Source organism: Palaemon carinicauda, chromosome 8, assembly GCF_036898095.1.
Source record: "Palaemon carinicauda isolate YSFRI2023 chromosome 8, ASM3689809v2, whole genome shotgun sequence".
In the NCBI taxonomy this organism is placed as follows: domain Eukaryota; kingdom Metazoa; phylum Arthropoda; class Malacostraca; order Decapoda; family Palaemonidae; genus Palaemon; species Palaemon carinicauda.
The window spans coordinates 84847165-84867541 of NC_090732.1; the positions used below are offsets into that span (position 1 = coordinate 84847165).

The 20377-nt window shown below is 40.4% G+C and overlaps 1 protein-coding gene across 1 annotated transcript in view; it reads right to left on the reverse strand.

Moving 5' to 3' along the window:
- Positions 1-20377, reverse strand: part of CycK (cyclin K) — a 122616-nt gene that overhangs the window by 57797 nt on the left and 44442 nt on the right. The window contains exon 4 of the mRNA XM_068378724.1: positions 3353-3452. Coding sequence (XP_068234825.1) covers positions 3353-3452 — 100 coding nt within the window. The remainder of the gene's footprint in view (positions 1-3352; positions 3453-20377) is intronic.

Below are 20377 nucleotides of genomic sequence, written 5' to 3' on the forward strand. Positions count from 1 at the left end.
AGAATGAGGCAAGCTGACAGGGACAGTGAGTTGTCTTCTGTCCATCTGAGTATCCCTACTGCTAGATGGCGCAGGGGTTGCGAATAAGTACCGACTTGTTTGTTTATGTAAGCCATTACTGTGGCGTTGTCGCTCATCAACACCTCAGCGTGACCAGCCAGGAACTGCAGGAACTGTTTGAAGGCTAGAAAGGCTGCCATCATCTCCAAGAGATTTTTATGCTGATACCTTTCTAATTCAGACCAAAGGCCAGAGGTGGTGTGGTGCAGCAAGTGGGCCCACAACCCTTTTTTTGATGCATCTGAAAAGAGCATTAATTCCGAGGGGGGGAGGGGGGGGTCAACCCCTTTGGTGAGGTTCTCATCTGCCACCCACCACCAGATGTCCGTCTGTTTCTCTGATCCTATTGGGATCAGGATGTCCGGAGAATCGCTTGCCTGATTTCACTTGGACGTGGACTTGAGCCTGCACTGGAGAGATCGTATCCTGAGACAGCTGCTAGGAACCAGACAGGCCAGGGATGATAGGTAACCTATGAAACACAACTAGTGTTGGGCTGGAAGTTCTTCTCATCTTCATCTGAAAAAGGGTCCTGCTACCTTCCCCTGTTTCTATACTCTTTCATCTGATGGGAAGACTTTCTGCTGATCAGTGTCTATGATCATACCTACGTATACCAGTCTTTGAGAGGGAGGCAGGGATGACTTCTCGAGGTTTACCATTATCCACAGATCTTGGCAAAACACTAGAAATGTCTCTGTGCACTAGATATGTCTGTGCTGAAGAAGGGCAGCCACCGAGTCTGCTAGAATCAGCCAGTAATCCAGATACCTGAGACGGATGCTGATTCTATGAGCCCAAGATGACACTAGGGCAAACACTTTCATGAAGACCTGGGGTACCGTGGAAAGGCCGAAGCGCAGCACCTTGAACTGGTATTGCTTGTTGTTGAGTAAGATCCTTAGATACTTCCTTGAAGGATGAATGGATTGGAATCTTGAAATATGCATCCATGAGATCCAGTGTACACATGAAGTTCTATGGTCTAACCACTGGTCTGACCGTGTCTGTTGGTTCCATCTTGAACGAAGTTTGTCCGACAAACTTGTTCAAGGCCAGGAGATCGATGACTGGTCTCCCACCTCCAGACGTCTTTTTCACAAGAAAGACTCGACTAAAGAGATCTGGAAACCCGTCAAGGTTGGAAGAGAGGGTACTTTTTTCGTCAGTGTGTTTTGGCAAATTTTCCTTCAAAACCAGTGAAAAGGATTGCTCTGGCCTTATCTGCTTTTCAACAGCTCTTTTACAAGCCTCTTTAAAAGTAACTCTTTCCTTGATCCTAATGGCCTGAATTTCTATTTCAAAAATAAACTTAACACAGCTTTTAGATGTAGCTGGGTGTGCTTCCCCATAATGCATACAACTTGGATTTTCTGTGCATGCTCCATGACTATTTTTCCGCAGTTGGCACAAACAGCTGGCTTATTATTTACTTTTTCTTTGCACTTCTGGCTTAAATAACCATACCTTTAGCAATGATAAAATTGCAATGGTGAAGGGATGTAAGGGTTCACCTTCAAAGATAGCCAACCAGCTTTAATAACATTAGGTAGTCTACAGTGATTAAATGTTACAATCAAAGTAGCAAGAGGAATACGTTGTTCACCAACACACTCTCTCATTCTAACTACTTTTACTACTCCTTGACTTTTCAGTTCATCCTCAATTTCTTTTTCCTCTATATCAAGCAATTCTGGAGCATATACCACACCCCTACTCTGGTTGAAAATGGGAAGCAAAAAGCATTTGACATTATGACCATTCAATGTTGAATATGTTTTTAATCTTTCACTTTGTAGTGGGTATAGTGTCACTATCAAGAGACTTCCATTTCCCTGGCAAAGAATTTTTGGCTCCCCTCCACATATATTCAGTATTTCCCTATCAGCTTTAAAAATATTCACATGTTCATGTCTTACATTTTCAAATTCCAAAATTAACATTTTTTCATAATTCACTACTTCATAGTGACCAGGTAATACTTCTGCTTTTGTATATTTTTCTGTCCTGTCATCATTTCTTACTCTATCTCTCTTCTTATAATCATTCTTTACATAATTTGAATAAGGTTCTAACGTTACAATAATAGAACCTGCGTTAGTATTCTGTACTGAGGTCCATGCTTGTATTCTCCAAGTCGTCACCAGAGGGGCTGGTTTCCAAAGAAGGAGCAAGCCGGTTATCTACCTCTTATCAGAGGATGTCAGTCCTATTCCATGTGGCTCAACCTGAGAAGAGGCTTCAGCAGAGACCAGTCCTCTATTAGAGAGGGGCTGCCTCTCTTTAGGTGGGCATACACTGGTCAATGGGGGTGTTACCCCTCCCACTGACAACTCCAATGCCTGGCATCACCCATTACTCACATATATGGAATGACTTACATGTAGCCAGAGCACTGGAGACCAACTCTGCACCCAAAGCGGTCTGCCAGAGGGTGATGGCATCTAAATTTGAAGAATATACAGAAACTGGTCAATGTTCTAATAATGGTCGTCAACAAAATTCATATAGAGCAAGAAGAGAAAAACTGAAATAAAAGACTTACAGAGGTTCAATCTTAGTTTGGTCTCTCAGAACTGGCCTTAGTAGTATGGTTAAACCTGCCGGGGTGGATAATCATCCCACCACGATTGCCCAGCCCATCATTGAGGCTTTCAAGCCACTGTACTTCATCAAAGTGCTGGACCATCAGAGGGGTTGAAGGATGATGGTGGCTGCTGTCTTTTGCCTTGAGCTATGTCTGTTGAGTAACCCTAGGTTGCTGATGCGTTGGAAGGTGTTTCCGTGTTGGTGAGCGTCTACGCATTGGCGAGCGTTGCCGTGATGGTGAGTGGAAGAATGTTGACGAACTGCCGACGTTGTCAAGCTGGCGAGTGCTGACGCGTTGGTGAACACTGACGAGCTGCTGATCGTTGACTAGCAGACGAGTGCCGATGCACAGTCACTGGTGTGTGAGTGAGAGGGGTAGCTAGCTACCTTCCCCAACCCACACTAACTAGCGGGCTGGGGAGTTAACCCTTGCTAAATTTCAATGGCTCGTCCTTTCCGCTTTCCCGAAAGAATACCCCAATAAATAGCGTAGGTTTGTATTCAACTTACGGAACAATATTGCTTCTAAGATTAAAAAAATACCATTCCACCACTAGCTTAATACATAATGGTTGTGCACATAGTGTAGGAGTGCCCCCCCCCCCCAAAAAAAAAAGAAACAACAGAAAATATAGTAAATATTACATTCTGTATTTAATAAAATGCAGAGAAATTAACATAACAAAAAAGTTGTGTTTCTTACCTTTCAAACCTTTAGCATACTTAAGAAGATATGAATACGGGTGCTCAACGATGAAATCAAACTTGATTGTTTGGAGCAATATTCTTTCCAAGGTCATAACCTTTAAAATAGAGAAAAAAATTAGAATAAAATCCAAATACATTGTCGAAAGACAGAATTGGTAAAGAGCTTTGGATACAATAATTTTGCTTGTAAACAATAGAAAAGAATTCTTGTGAAACAAGTACTGTTTATTAAAAAAATTCCCCCTGCACTGCCCACTAAATCATTTTTTTCCTTTACAATTTTAGTACATACACACAGTCTTCTGTCTACTCCTCTTTCATTTAACAGTGTTATAAAAACAATTCCAAATACCATTAAAGCTATGTAGAGCACCTATGCAATATACAATGTGTTAATTCTTTTAAATATTGTATAATAGTTATATTGCATCATCCTCTGGTTCTCCAGCTGCTTCCCAAATTACTGATGTTCTTAGGACTTTTCAACTTTTCATTTTCAAATGTTATATACACCATTGATTTTGATGAAAAGGGAATTTTAAACAAATATTTTTATGTAATGGTCTGTGTATCCATGTCTTATGACTGTACAACCTCATACATTTTCCACAACAGTATACATCTCTTTCTCTATATACCAGGCTTTCAATATCCTGCAACCAAACTACCTCCCCTAGCTTCCACTGAATTGCCCTCCCATATTCATTGGTGCACAAGCTGATCGTATAACAAAGAATGAATTTATTATCCAAGATATTCTTACTTTAATTTGATTGCCTATATGTCCCAGTCTTTAGGCATTATTTCCTCTTTCCATATTGCTCTTAATAAATCCAGGATCCATTCTCCCCCACTGTAGCTAATATCTTGATCATTTCAATTTGAAATTCTGATGGACATGGCACTTCACCATTTTTTCATTTTACTCAATGCTCACTTTATTTCTGTAGTCAGAATATTCAATAGTTGTTCTAAATATTCTCTCCAACCCCTCCTCTTGATGTATTCATTCCTATACAATATATTTCTATCTCTATCTATGATAACCCCCAGTTGCCCAAAATCTTGTCTTTGCCTTTTCCTCAAACTTGAAATTTGATTTTATCTGTTTCTCCTTCCCCTGTTTCTAGCCTTCATTCATTGTTCTACTGCTATTCCAATTGCTATACTGTACTTACTTTTCCTATTCTCTGAAAACTGTGCATGCCTCACTTTCCAGTACTTAAATGCCTTTGATTTTATTTAAACGGACTCTTGCACCTCTTTGTCCCACCACCCCTTTTCTACTTTTGACACACCATCTCATATGGTTCTTCCCACTAGTTCCTCTGTTTTCCCTACACATATTTCTTTCATATCCACCTAGATATTTTCTTCTCTGTTACCCAGTCCAATCTCCAAGTTCAACCTTCCTAGTTGTATCTCTCTCATAATCCTTAGTCCTAAATTGCTCACCATTTTATCTTTTAAGTTTTCAAACGTTAATTCTAGATCTTTCTCTTCTGGGTTCCCTACCTCGTATTTCAAATTCCATCAATACAAGTCTATGTTGTTTAACACATGCTTCCCCCAAAATCACTCTACAGTTCACCATTTTGTTTATGTCAAGTCCTTTACAAAGGATGTAATCAATTTGACTTTCCACTCCTCTTCTTTCATAGGTTATCATTTGTTTATCGAAACTTCTGAAAACAGGTGCTCATACAAACCAATTTAAAACTTTGAGACAACTCTTAATATATACTCCCCATCTTCCTTTCCAATTCCAAACCCACTGAATGTGGTAGTCCCGAAATATGTTCACAGATGTACAGAATTTAGATCAACCAGCCGAGAGCTGTAACTGCGTTTCAGCAGGGAGGTACAACTGAGGGGAAAAACTCTAAAATTCCACTGATGAAACCCTTAATATTTTCTCCTTGTTATAAATATCCCAGATTTATCAAGTAATTTGCTTTTACCTAACAATGCAAACCTGAATCTTTAAAAAGGAGTATGATTCTAGCAAGGGTGAAATGGTCTTAAAACTTTTTAAAAAGGTGATTGTAGTTGCTGAAAGGTGGAAGGTAGGCCTCAACTACCTATCAGTCAACGGAGTACTCACTTTAATCTTGAACCTAGGACTTGCAGGGTGCTGAGACAGGAAGTGTAACTTGAAGGACTCAGGTTTGTATAGTTAGGAAAAATACTAATGACTTTGAAAATTTGTGATTTGGTCCTACACAAATACAAACCATCAACCTTTAATAGGAGACTTATCCTTAGGAGTCAAGAAATCCCTAGAATCAAATTGGAAGGTATATTTTTTCAGGATGTCAAAGCACTTGGACCTGTAAAAGGAGCCGAAGAAATGACTCCAGGTTAGGCTATGTCCACACCAGGAGATTGGTAGATGGTCATGGAAGAACCTGCATCCATATAGAGGTCATGATGTCTGAATGTATGATCATTTACAGGAAATGAGTTGGCATAGATTTTTCTCTATCCTTCAGGGTTAGCTCGATTTAAATCAAAATGAAATATACTGCCAGAAATTGCCTTTGAAAAGAGAAAACTTCCAAAACTAGTTTCTGGTCTTGGGTTAGAGTTCTCTTGCTTGAGGGTACACTCGGGCACACTGTTCTATCTTACTTCTCGTTCTCTTGGTTTGTTAAGTTTTTATAGTTTATGTAAGAGATATTTATTTTGGTGTTGCTCTTCTTAAAATATTTTATTTTTCTTGTTGCCTTTCCTCACTGAGCTATTTTCCCTGTTGGAGCCCCTGGGCTTATTACATCCTGCTTTTCCAGCTAGGGTAGTAGTCTAGCATTTAATAATAATGTTACAACAAATGAACACAATCCTAGTTAATAGCTACAACATTTTAGGTAACCTTGGTGTTCTTAAGAATTGAAGTTGTTGCAATTATACAAATGCTAAAGGTCTTTATTTTTTTTAAAGGCATTAATAGGATTTACTAATTTTGTTGCTAACACAATACAGTACACACATTGAGAAGTCCTTAATATGTTTTTACTTTTATTTTTTACCTGTAACATTGATGTACATTTTTATTTTGGTTTGGTTGCAGTTTCTCTTGTTTTTCTCTGTATTCCTTAATATGCCTTTACTTGTTTCATTGCTATTTCTCTTGTTATTCTCTATATGTATGTACTAGTTACAATAACTTGTCTACTCCAATTAAATCCTAAGTTGGAATTTTGTTTTTTTAGAGAAAAACTAAGCTTGAGAACTATATTAAACTATGGTTTCATTTAACATTGATCAAGTGTAATACCAGAAAAGCCCCAGAAGATTGAAAAAAATAATCAGCATCAGGAAATACATAATATTGAAAAAAAAAAATAATCTATATAAACAAAATTTATTGAAATCATAAAAAATGTATTCAAATTAAATATTTTTTTTTAGTAAAAAAATTATGATTTTTTTTAACCCTGATATCCATCACCTTGCCTGGAAGGATGGGGGGCGATACTTTTAAACAAATCTTCCCAGTCAAGCAAAGCTGCATGCTCATGAGACTTATCTGGATCTAGCGTCCGGTCCAGCACATAACGGCATCACTACTGCAACCCAAGGGAAGAAAGAAGAGGAAAAAAGTCCAGACATTATTACCTCTCATTCTAGCTACATCATGATCGCTATCTTGAACGACATGCTTTTTGTCCCAGGAGGGAGCTAAATTCACCAGAACAAGGTAACGGTACACAGGTAGTCGCCAACTTACGATGTATGCGACTTATGACTTCGACTTTACGATGATTTTTTTCACCTGTAATGACGTCACAGGTATGTCTGAAATAATACACTAATAGGAAAAATTTTCCTGGGATATAATCATTTTTCTTGTATAAAATTGAACTGTTCTATCTTGGTAAGTTAGCCCTTTCTTTTATGGTTAATATACAGTATCCATTTTCAGTATAGAAAATACATTAAGAAAAGTTTTAATATCTGTCGAGTTCATATCATATGTCTAGTAAACGTCATATTACTGGTGGAAAGTGCGCGGGCAATAAAGTGATTCCCTTCCAATAGGCTAACATTTAGTATTAGTATTCCCATTATCGAAATATCAAGTAATGATACAAAGTATTTTGTGTCTGTATTGGTTGTTATGAGAACTAACTTAGCGTAAATTTGACTCTACGCTAGTTCTATTTCATCTCTGATAATAGATCAATACTCATCTAATGGATGTACACTAATAGGACAAATATTTCCTTAGAAATAATATAATTCCTTTTACATTATAAAAATTGAATACTTATGCATGCCAGGCAAGTTAGTATTTTCTTTCATTTCTTGCAAGAAAAAAGAAAAGGGGTTTACATAATTTACAAATAATTCTTTGTTGAGTTCACAACACATGTCCTGTGATGTCATTTGTATGGCGAAATGCGCGCTGGCAAACCGAATGACTTCCTTTTGGTGTATTACTGAGTGATCTTATTATTTCCATTATTGATTCCTTGAGTAATTATACGGAGAATTTCTAATAATATCTAAAGAAATATGAAGATTTAACGGTGAATTAAAAATCAACAGAGAGAGAGAGAGAGAGAGAGAGAGAGAGAGAAACGCATTCATATGATAACTAATAATAAGGTCTATAAACACTGTTTTGAAACTGTGATACTCTATAACATATTGGTGCTAATGTAATATTCATAATGAAGAGATTTCGAATAAGTTGAGAAAATAGAGTATATAAACAACTCCATGTTATTCACACTGAATGTGCACGTAATCGCGATATGGTACCGTGACCTTGAGATCAGCTGATGCCTACCAAAAGTATTTGTTGATTATTGAAATGCTCAAGAAATTGAAAAATAGAATACGAACATACTTTAATAAACCACAATAATGAAAAATGAAATATGAAGGCTTAATAATGAATACAAAATTAAATACTGTATGAACTTTAAATATGAACTAGAGCCTGCGCACACACTGTCACACACACTCGCACAAAGAGTGACAACGTATTCGCATGATAACTAATAATAATAGCTATAAACGAACTGCATGAAAACTGTGATATCCTGTAACATATTGGTACTGATGTAATATTCATCATGAGGAGATTTTGAATAAATTAAGAAATTGTATAAAAATAAATATGCCACTGGTGTTTGCGCAATCTTTCGATACGGTAGCGGGCCCTACAGATCAGCTGATCTTAACAGAAGGTAAACAAAATATTAAGTAATTCTTGATGGTTAAAATTCTTCCAATAGAAAAATAGAATACAAAAAAACTTTAATAGAGCATATGATATTCTACTAAACAAGAAAATGAAATAATGATATACAATAAGAAAATATTGATAAATTATGACTTAGATGATTGCCAAATCATAACGCATCATAATAAATCAACGGAAACTTGACTTTTCAGTTCGACATACATCTCTCGGTCCCTATCTCCGCCATAAGTTGGCAACTAACTGTACAGGTAGTCGCCGACTTACAACGTATGCGACTTATGACTGTTCGACTTTACGACGATTATTTTCACTGTGATGACGTCACAAATATGTCTGAAATAGTACACTAATAGGAAATATTTTCCTTGGAAATAACCCATTTTCTTGTATAAAATTGAACTGTTTTATCTTGGTAAGTTAGTATTTTCTTTTATTGTTAATATACAGTATCCATTTTCAGTAAAAAAGAAAAGTTTTAATATCTGTCGAGTTCATATGTCTGGTGATGTCCTATTACCGGCAGAAAGCGAGCAGGCAATAGAGTGATTTCCTTTCAAAAGGCCAACAATTAGTATTAGTATTCCAATTATCAAAATATCAAGTAATGATACAAAGCATTTTGTGTGTCTGTATCAGTTATTATGAGTACTACTTAGCATAAATTTAACTCTACACTAGCTTTATTTCATCACTGATAATAGATCTATAAAGAAAGTACACTAATAGGACAAATGTTTTCTTAGAAGTAATATACATTATTCCCTTTTACATTATGAAAATTAAACACTTTTGCTTGGTAAGTTAGTTTTCTTTCATTTCTTGCAAGAAAAAGAAAAGGGGTTTTACATAATTTGCAAATCATTATTTGACGAGTTCACATCACATGTCCTATGACGTCATATGTATGGCGGAATGCGAGCTGGCAAACCGAATGACTTCCTTTTGGTGTATTACTAAATGATATTTTTTCTGATAATGTCTAAAGAAATATGAAGCGAGCAATTGCTCACCACAACTATCAATAGTCATACAAACTTCATTCTTAAACTAAGGTTGCCAGATGTAAACTCAGATTTTATTAGAGAGAGAGAGAGAGAGAGAGAGAGAGAGAGAGAGAGAGAGAGAGAGAGAGCGAGAGAGAGCGAGAGAGAGAGAGAGAGAGAGAGAGAGAGAGAGAGAGAGAGAGAGAGAGAGAGAGAGAGGTTTTTATATACCATTTACTATACAAAAACAAATCTATACTGTTTAAAATATATGACAGAAAATATTGCCGACCCATAACTGAAAATTAAGTTATTTACTGCCGGTAAATGAACCCAGCCTACGTGTGAATACCTTGAACACCCACGGGGAAAAAAATAAAACTTTTATATATACTGTACAAAATAAAAATAATGCTTTAATATACAGTGGAGCCTCTACATACGATTTTAATTCGTTCCAGAAACTGCTTCGTATGTTAAAACAATCGTATGTTGAAGAAAATATTCCCATAAGAATACACTGTAATTTGTATAATTCGTTCCACACCCCAAAAACCTATAATAACTCCTTAATAAATTACTACATATAATTACACAATAACATAATTGCATAATATGAAAGAAGGATGTAAAAAAGATAATTATAAAGAAATAATAAATAAAAGATGTTTTTATTGTCACTTTACCTTAGAGACAGGCCAACGCAGGTGTAGGATTTGCTAAGCCAGGAGGAGGCGGAAAATCGGCGAGAAGGTAGATATGGTGTTAACATGTTCTTTAAATAAATACTCTCTCTCTCTCTCTCTCTCTCTCTCTCTCTCTCTCTCTCTCTCTCTCTCTCTCTCTCTCTCTCTCTCTCTTGTCCTTCTTCACTGTTAGTGTTAGAGATGTCTATTAATTTTTTTCTGAGAGAGAGAGAGAGAGAGAGAGAGAGAGAGAGAGAGAGAGAGAGAGAGAGAGAGAGAGAGAGAGAGAGAGAGAGAGAGAGAGAGAGATATTAAACAAAAATGTGTTGTGTACATATGATTTTTAACAGCGTCAAGGAGTTGAAAGACAATTAAATGTAACTAAAAAAAGCAATATCAGCGAATCTGAATTCCCTTATTAACTAAAACAAATATTGATACAAACACACTCGTGTGCATATGCACAAACACACACACAGGTGTACGAATTCCTACCCAGGAGGAGACACGATCAGTAAGGAGGTAGAGATGGTGACTGCAATAACGTACCGTAACTTACACTACGGAAACTTTAATCTAACTTAGCTTATTTATTTTTTTTTATTTTTATATTTTATATTTTTTACATTTTTTTAAATTTTTATTTTTAATTTTCATCTCTTTCAGTGACGAGTTACGGTACGTTATCTCAGTCACCATCTCTACCTCCTCCCCTCCTTGTTCTTTCTATGTATATCCTCAAAGCTCTAACGGGACATAGCACTTTCTCTATCTCATCGCCCACTAAGTCAAAAAGATTAGTAATTTCAAAAGATTTGGGCTACGGCCGAGAAGGAAGTTCATTCTTGGTCAGAAAACCCTGCTGCAAAGAACATATTGCTTTTCCGTTTCTGAATCCAATGTTCTTGCTGAAAGCATGGAGCTCACTGACCCTTTTGGCCGTTGCCAAGCTCACCAAGAAAAGGGTCTTCAAAGTCATATCTTTAAAAGTAGCCGTGTGCAGAGGCTCGAACCTGCCACTCATAAGGAATCTAAGTACCACATCCAAGTTCCAAGCTGGTGATACCTGGTGACATCTCTTAGACGTTTCGAAAGACCTAAGTAGGTCTTGTAAATCTTTATTGTTGGAGAGATCCAGATTTCTATATCTGAAAACAGTTGCCAGCATACTTCTGTATCCTTTAATCGTCGGGACCGAGAAGTTACGCTTATTCCTCAAATCTAAAAGGAAGTCGGCAATCTGTGCTATAGAGATATTGGACGAAGAAACCGAGTTAGCTCTACACCATTCTCTGAATACCTCCCATTTGGATTGATATGTTCTAATGGTAGAGGTCCTCCTTGCTCTTGCAATAGCCTTGGCTGCCTCCTTCGAAAAGCCTCTAGATCTTGCAGTCTTTCGATAGTCTGAAGGCCGTCAGACGTAGAGCTCAGAGGTTTTGGTGATTTCTTGCCAAATGGGGTTGTCTGAGAAGATCTGCTCTTAACGGGAGGCTTCTCGGCACGTCCACTACCCACTCCAGTATCTCCTAAAACCAGACTCTCGATGGCCAAAAAGGAGCAATTAGAGTCATTCTGGTCCCCTTGTGAGATACAAACTTTTGCCCTACTTTGTATAGGATCTTGAAGGGTGGGAACGCGTAAACATCCATGTGCGCCCAATCCAGCAGGAACGCGTCTATGTGAGCTGCCTCGGGATCCGGTACTGGAGAGCAATACGTTCCCAGTCTCTTTGTTTTGGAGGTTGTAAAGAGATCTATGAGAGGGCGACCCCATAATCGCCACAACTTCTTGCAAACCTCCAGATGCAGCATCCATTCCGAGGACAGAACTTGGTCCCTCCTGCTGAGCCTGTCCGCACTCACATTCTTGGCTCCTTGAATGAATCGAGTCAATAAAAGAATCCTCCTTTCCTTTGCCCAGAGGAGTAGAGATTTCGCCAACTCGTACAGAGACTCCGAGTGGGCCCCCCCCCTGCTTCGCTATGTACGCTAGGATCGTGGTATCGTCCGAATTGACCTGTACCACCTTGTCCAGGACCAGGCCCTCGAATCCTTTGAGGGCTAAGTGCACCGCTAAGAGCTTCTGATTGATATGAAGAGCTTTCTGTTCTTTTGTCCAACGCCCTGAGATCTCCCTTCTCCCCAATGTTGCTCCCCACCCCGAACTTGAGGCGTCTGAGAACAACACGAGGTCTGGGTTCCTCTGCTCCAACAATAGACCCTCATTGAGTTTGAGAGCATTGTTCCACCATTGAAGATGTGATTTGATCGTATTCGTAACGGGAATACTCTCCTTGTCGAGACTGTCTCCCCTTTTCCAATGAGCATTGAGGTGAAATTAAAGGGGGCGCAGGTGCAACCTTCCCAGAGATACAAACTTCTCTAGAAACGAGAGGGTTCCCAGAAGACTCATCCATTCCCTTACCGTAGTGACTCTTTTCTCCATAAAGGCTCCCAGCCTTAGAAGGGCTGACTGAACTCTTGCAGGCGACGGAAAAGCCCAAAAATCCTGACTCCGAATCTCCATCCCCAAATAAAGGATCTTCTGGGATGGAGTCAACTGTGACTTCTTTGAACTCACTAGAAGTCCCAATTACCTTGTCAAATCCACTCTCAACTGAAGGTCCTTCAAACAGCGCTCGACCGAGGGAGCTCTTATCAACCAATCGTCCAAGTACAGGGAGGCTCTGATGCCTCTCGAGTGCAGCACGCTCGCCACATTCATCATTAATTTTGTAAAAATCAGAGGGGCTGTGCAGAGGCCAAAACATAAAGCTCGAAACTGGAAGACGCTTCCCCCTGTATACGAAACTCAGATAACGTCTGCAGCTTGGATGTATCGGAACATGAAAATAAGCGTCCTGGAGGTCCAATGATACCATCCAGTCGCCTTCCCTCACTGCTGCCAGCACAGTCTTCTGAGTCTCCATAATGAATTTCGAGTTCTGGACATAGCGGTTGAGGGCGGTCACATCCAGAACCGGTCTCCACTCCCCTGAACTCTTGGGAACTAGGAACAAGCGATTGTAAAACCCTGGAGACTCCAAATCCTGCACCCTTTCTACAGCTCTCTTTTTGAGTAGAAGCGACACTTGCAAGTGCATGGCCTGCCTCTTCGGTCCTCTCTTGTACTTGGGTGAAAGATCCACCGGATCTGCGACTAAAGGAGGCTTTAATACAAACGGAAGTTTGTATCCTTCCTTTAGAAGACTTACCGACCAAGGATCCGCTCCCTTCTTCTCCCAGGCCTGCCAGTAGTTGTTCAGCCTGGCTCCCACTGCTTGAAGGGGAGAGCCATCAGACCCTGCCCCGGCTGGGCTTGGCTCCTCTTTTCCTTTGCTTCCTTGCCTCTGGCTTGAAAGTACTTCTCCCTGTAGATTTACCCCGAAAGGGCTAAGCAGAATGAGAATATGACGCCCCTTCCTTAGTTCTAGGAGAAGAGAAGGACGTAGGTAAAACCTTACTGGCTGTTTTAGTAACCAAATCCTGAGTAGCCTTCTGAGTCAGATTTGCAGCCACCTCCTTAACTAAATCCTGCGGAAATAGAGCCGAAGACATGGGCGCAAAAAGCAACTCAGATCTCTGACATGGAGTGACACCCGCAGAGAGGAAAGAACATAAAGTAGCTCTTTTCTTTATAACTCCTGCAGTAAACAAAGCGGCCAGCTCATTACAACCATCCCTGACTGCTCTGTCCATACAAGACATAAGTTGGATAAGACTACTTGTGTCCGTGTCCTTCATCTCGGCCACTTTTCTGCTCAAGGCTCCCAGTGACCAGTCCAGTAAATTAAATACCTCAAATGCTCTAAACAATCCTTTTAAGAGGTGGTCAAACTCCGACATTGACCAAACACTTTTGTCTTTCTCATCGCCATGCAACGGGAAGAATCCACCAGGTTTGAGAAGTCTCCCTGCGCAGACGTCGGAGCTCCCAAACCTAATACCTCTCCCGTCTCATACAAAACGTTCGATTTAGAGGCTAACTTAGCTGGTGGAAAGCGAAGCATGTCTTGCCCATAGCTTTTCTTGTATACATCCATGCTCCCATTAATTTCAATGCTCTCTTAGAAGAGCGGGAAAGCACCATTCTTGTATAAAAAGAAGTCTTCACTGTCTTGCCCAAGATAAACTCTGAAAGGGGAGATCGCGGAATAACTGGTGCAAAATTGTCTGGAAATAATTCCGAGAAGGCTAGCATTAACTTTTTGAAATCCACCTCATGTTGAGGTGGTTTTCTCCTCCTCTTCCTCCGAGATAGCCTCCAAGTGTTCCTCATGAGAGAGAACCTCATCCTGATCTTCTAATTCAGAGATTGGGGCTGCGTTTTGACCCAAACGTTGAACCTCCTGTGCAGGTGCAACAGAGTCGACATGGGCGCGCTTGCGTTGTTCCATATCCGTTTCCAATTGACTGTCATTCGACTTGTGTTTGCTGTCACGATTGATTCTATAATGGGATGAGTCTGGCTGGCGCCGCTCTGCCGCCTCCTGGCGCGCCGCGTTCACGCGATGTTCGCGCTGCCGCTCCGAGGAGCCCTGGCGCGTCGCGCTCTACCCATTCACGGCTCGACTGGTGTGGGTCGTCACGCTGGCGCTGCTGGAGACGTTCAGCGCCTTCAACAATTAACTCCTGAGGTTCGTCATGTTGCCGCTCAGGCTCCGCCTGCTTCCATCCTGCCGCTTCATGGCACGCTTCGCCATTTGGCGAACATTATCACGCTTGGACTGAATATCGGCTGAATGCTCATTTGATATTTGTTGTGAAACAGAGCTCTGCCGAGACAAATCTACTCCAACTTTCCGCTGAACAGTGAAACTGGGAGACCGCCTGTGCGATATCACGTCAGTCCCAGAGACAACAGGCCGCCTGTGCCACAACGGGTCTACCACCGAAGACTGACGCCCAGCCTCACTGCCAACAACCGGTCGATAAGACTGCATCATCGATGAGAGCTGTTGTTTCATGCTAAACAACATATTCCGCTTTGAATCGTTTTAAGGAGATAATTGTACAGCCTTTTCTATAGCGGATTTGTCTTCTTCATCGCTCTCCTATCTTTTACCCCTTTCGGGAGAAGAATCCCAGTCCAAAGGAAGAGGTGGAGCATGGATAGTCACACCAGAACCAGAAATTAACTCCGCATCCGAATCCATTACTCTATCCCCATCGGAACCCAAATTCGAGCGCTTCGCAGGAGAACACTCGTCAAGGGACCGAAAACGTTCAGGTGATTCCCAATGACTACAACCCGGCTGTTTCGGGGAGGAAACGTGCGGCTGTTCCACTGACTGAACTTTCCTCTTAATCGGTCTAGATTCTTTACGCCACCTATCATCACGTGACTCCTCATCTGAAGAGGGAGACAAAGCACTAACCTCACTTTTTCTATGGTGAGGGTGAGCGCCCTGAGCTACACCATCAGGATCACTCAAGGGAACGTCTACGCGACTGATGAAGCCTCTCGTTCCCTTTCACCCTTCGACATAACTTCTCCCCTTCCGGGAGCTTGACAGAGGTCTTAGGCTAGGCGAACGACAGGATCGCGCAGGGCGCGCCCCTTCACTACACTAAACACATTCGTCGGACTTTTAACACTTGTTCGATCACTAGTCCGACCACTTTCAAGTAAATTAATTTCTGACATCATTTGTTTTTTGTCCGCTGCTAAAGATTCAACCCTCACACCGAGAGCTTGAATTGTGGAAAACATATCCCTCATCGTAGGTTCTCTCGGCTCTTGATCTACCACAACAGGGGAGGACGTAGGATTAATTACATCAGACCTAGATAAATCCACAGAACGGGACGAACTACGTCTAATCCTTTCTTTCTCTAATTTCTGAGTATAACGCTCGTAAGCTACCCACTGACTTTCCGTTAACGAAGAACATTCTTCACACCGATCCCCATAAGCACACAATTTCCCTCTACATTTAACACAAATTGTGTGCGGATCAACAGAACCTTTAGGAAGTCGAGTCTGACAACCTTTACTACACTTCCTATATAAAGGGGAGGGGTCGGCCATATTGAAAAGTGACAAAGAGAAAATTAAACAATAACAAAGGTTAAAATAACTAAATAACCTCACAATAATAAAAGATTTCAAGAATATTTGAAAAGGAAAACACCAAAGCGAAAGCCAACAAAAACAAAAAGACAGAGTATATCACCAAATAAACCATCCAATTGAATGTAAACAGCGAGTGAATTTTCAACGTTCTGACCAGTACGACCAGCAGGAAAAATCTGAGGAAGTGGGAGTAGTTCTACCTGTAGTCCACCAGGGTGCTAGTGTACACCTGACATACCTGCGTTAGTCGCGAGTTTTTAAATAATTCTGCCGAGGCGTCGGGAACGCTAGCCATTCTTATATAACCAGCGGGTAAGTTTTATGTTTAAAAATCATATGTACTCTAAACACATTGTTTAATCTCTCTCTCTCGGAAAAAAAATAATAGACGTCTCTAACACTATAACAGCGAAGAAGAACAAGAGAGAGAGAGAGAGATTTTATTTAAAGAACATGTTAATGCTATGTTTAGAGCAATATAAACAGAGAGAGGACTTTTTTAAAAGAGCTTGTTAATGCTATCTAGGTTTTCTTTGCTTCACTTTTTTCTTTCTTTCTGTTCATCATGCTGGCCCTTCTCACAAATGATCGTTGCAAACAATCTCTTTGTCCTTTATCCCTATCAACAAAAGGCATTCTATCACTTCCATGGTATTGCTACGATGTCTTGTAATAATGGTGATCCCCTTCGATGGTTTATCTGCTTTAATGGCTGCCTTCTGCTTGATGATCGTCGAGATCATAGGCTTATTCCGGCCATATTGTTTAGCCATACCATTCACATGCACACTGCTCTCATGTTTTTCTATAATTTCTTGCTTCAATTCTAATGAAAGAATTGCCTATTTCCTTATCTCACCATTACCTGTACTGAAACTTAGCTTCTTAGGCACCATGATTATAGGTAAAATAAAAAAGAAAATGTGAGAAAAGGAAGAAAATAAGCACTGTTAATAACAGACCAAACACAGGACAACCACACGATACACACAAGAACAGAGAACAGAGCACTCGACGCTCAGTGGGGTCCCTCTTACGTGCTGCCATCTACCGGCGTAAACAAGATCTACATCGGATGTTGGAGCGTTACTGTACTTCGGGTGTCGAGACAAAAATCTTATGGAATTTTACTTCGGATGTTGGAACAATCGTATGTAAAGACAATCGTATGTAGAGGTTCCACTGTACTATTATTAACACTACCGATAAATTATCGAAAGTATAAAGAGATAAAGATTGCCGAGAATGTAACCCCAACTCTTTTTACAATTTGTCAGCTGGACTTGCAAAGTTAAAAGTTGATTTCATTGTTGATATGAAATTTTTCCTTAAATAGACTACAGTGAACCCTCGTTTATCACGGTAGATAGGTTCCAGACCCGGCCGCGATAGGTGAAAATCCGCGAAGTAGTGACATCATATTTACCTATTTATTTAACATGTATATTCGGACTTCTAAAACCTTCCCTTGTACGTAGTACTGTTAACAAACTACCCTTTAATGTACAGAACACTTAATGCATGTACTACAGTACCCTAACCTAAAACAGGCACAAATATTAAAGGCGATTTTATATCATGCGTTTCCTAAAACACGCTAAAAAGCACGATAAAAAATGGCAACCAATGTTTTGTTAACGTTCATCTCTGATCATAATGAAGAAACAAACTCATTTAGTGTACACATATATGTATAGGTTAGTTTTTGCATCGATTATATTGATTATACAGTATGTTGATTTTGTTATTACCTATGTTTTACTTAATCTTTCTTAGGACTTCCAAATGAAATGTTTTTCTTTATGATGCCGCCTGAAACGACGGCGTCATAAAGTACTGTACGCTCAGTAAACAACCACACTCAGAACAAAGAAGGCATTTAACGCGCATGATGAAAGTGATAAATAATGATACAGTATTTACAGTAAAAGCATTTACAAAATATGTTACCTTACAATTATAATTAACCGTATCTATATAAAATCATACAGTACTGTACAGTACATATTGTACGTAGCAAAGCAGGAAAACAATTTACGAGAGAGAGAGAGAGAGGAGAGGAGAGAGAGAGAGAGAGAGATTTTTTACGTACGTACTGTAAATGTAAATTTTAAACAAAAAAAATCAATTTACGAGAGAGAGAGAGAGAGAGAGAGAGAGAGAGAGAGAGAGAGAGAGAGTTTTACCTACGTAAATGTAAATTTTAAACAAAAAAAATATGATAGGTTACAATATGTAGACTTTTAAAACCTTCCCTTTAACTTAATGCATACAGTACTAAACTATAAAGCAGGCACAAATATTAAAATGTTAGAATATTAAAGTAAAAAATAAAGATTGTTACTCTACTCACCACGAAAGAAGTTCAAGAAAAACTTGAATGATGATGGCGATGAATTTGCTGCACAGTAGAAATGATGATGATGAAGCTGATGATGTCTTCTACTGTGCAGCCAATGATAGTATTTTACGTCTCTTCAGACGGAGGTGTCTTTTCCTGGGACACCTCTTCAACTTCTTCAATTTCTTCCGAAGGCGTACTAGCAGGAGGAACTGGCTCTTTTTTGCGAGGCTGGAAGAACATTGTGATCGGAAGTTGTTGCCGCTGCTTCTTTTTTTCGATCTAAGAGCATCCTGTAGGGAGTCATGATGTCATCGACCTTGTTGGAGAATTGCATAGACCGAACCATATCCTCATCCCACTCTTGCAACATTTCTTTCACCTCCTTTATATGGTTGCAGACCTTGGCAAGCCGTTCTAGTGTTAAGCCCATTTCTTCAACATTTTCTTGGGTCTCTTCCTGGGTTTCACTCTCTTCTTCGCTTGCCGATTTCGTCAGGTCTTCTAGGTCTGCGTCAGTTAGCGGCTGGGAATGGCAGTCCAACAACTCGTCGACGTCTTCAGTCGTCATGTCGCCAAACCCGTCACCTCCAATTATGGCAGCCAACTGCACAGATTTGTGTATTGCAGAGTGTTGGATTTCCGACGGAGTAAATCCCTCGTCGTCGTAAACAATCTGGGGCCACAACTTCTTCCAGCTCGCATTCACAGTTGCAGGTTTCATCTCTTGAAGTGCCTTCTGAATATTCTGCAGGCATGTGGCTATGGTGTACTGCCGCCAGTACGCCTTCAAGTTAAAATCTTCATCCTCATCATCTTGGGCAGCATCCACACACGCAACGAGGTCCGCCAAGGTGTTCTTCGTGTAGAGGGCCTTGAACGCCCTGATAACCCCCTGGTCCATCGGTTGAATTAATGACGTGGTGTTGGGTGGCAGGAACTCAACCTGAATGCCCTCACGCGACAGGTCAGTTGCGTGTCCACCAGCGTTATCCATAAGGAGAAGGATCTTGAATAGCAAGCCCTCCTCTACGAGATATTCATTGACTTGCGGGATGAAACACTGGTGGAACCAGTTGGAGGTCAGCATCTTTGTAATCCATGCTTTTGGATTATGCATCCAGTACACGGGAAGGAGATTCTTATTCTTATTTTTCAAAGCGCAAGGATTTTTCGACTTAGATAAGCCCCGGCTTTAGCAAAAATCCAGCAGCATTGCCACACATCACGAGGGTAACGCGATCCTTGAATGCTTTAAAGCCAGAGGCTTTGGCTTCCTCTTTGAACAGGAAAGTTCGCGACGGCATTCTCTTCCAAAACAAGCCGGTCTCATCCATATTAAACACTTGTTCCGGCTTGTATCCACCTTCGGCGATAATATTCTTGAACGTCTGGTTCACGTAAGTTTCAGCAGCGGCAGTGTCAGCCGAAGCAGCCTCGCCATGCAGGGAAACGCTTTTCAGGGCGAAGCGTTTCTGAAACTTCGCGAACCATCCTTTGCTTGCGGAAAAACGTTGTTTCTGAGGCTGGGAATCAGTGGATGTCCCTGGTTGAGGTTCATCTGCATCATCATCTTCTTCAGCCGTCATCGTCTTGAGGTTCCTTTGCAGCAAAATTCTCATACAAGCTCAAAGTCTTTGTTCGGATGGTGTTCGTATCCAAGGCTATGTTCTTCTTCCGGCAGTCGGCAATCCACACACCTAAAGCACCTTCCATG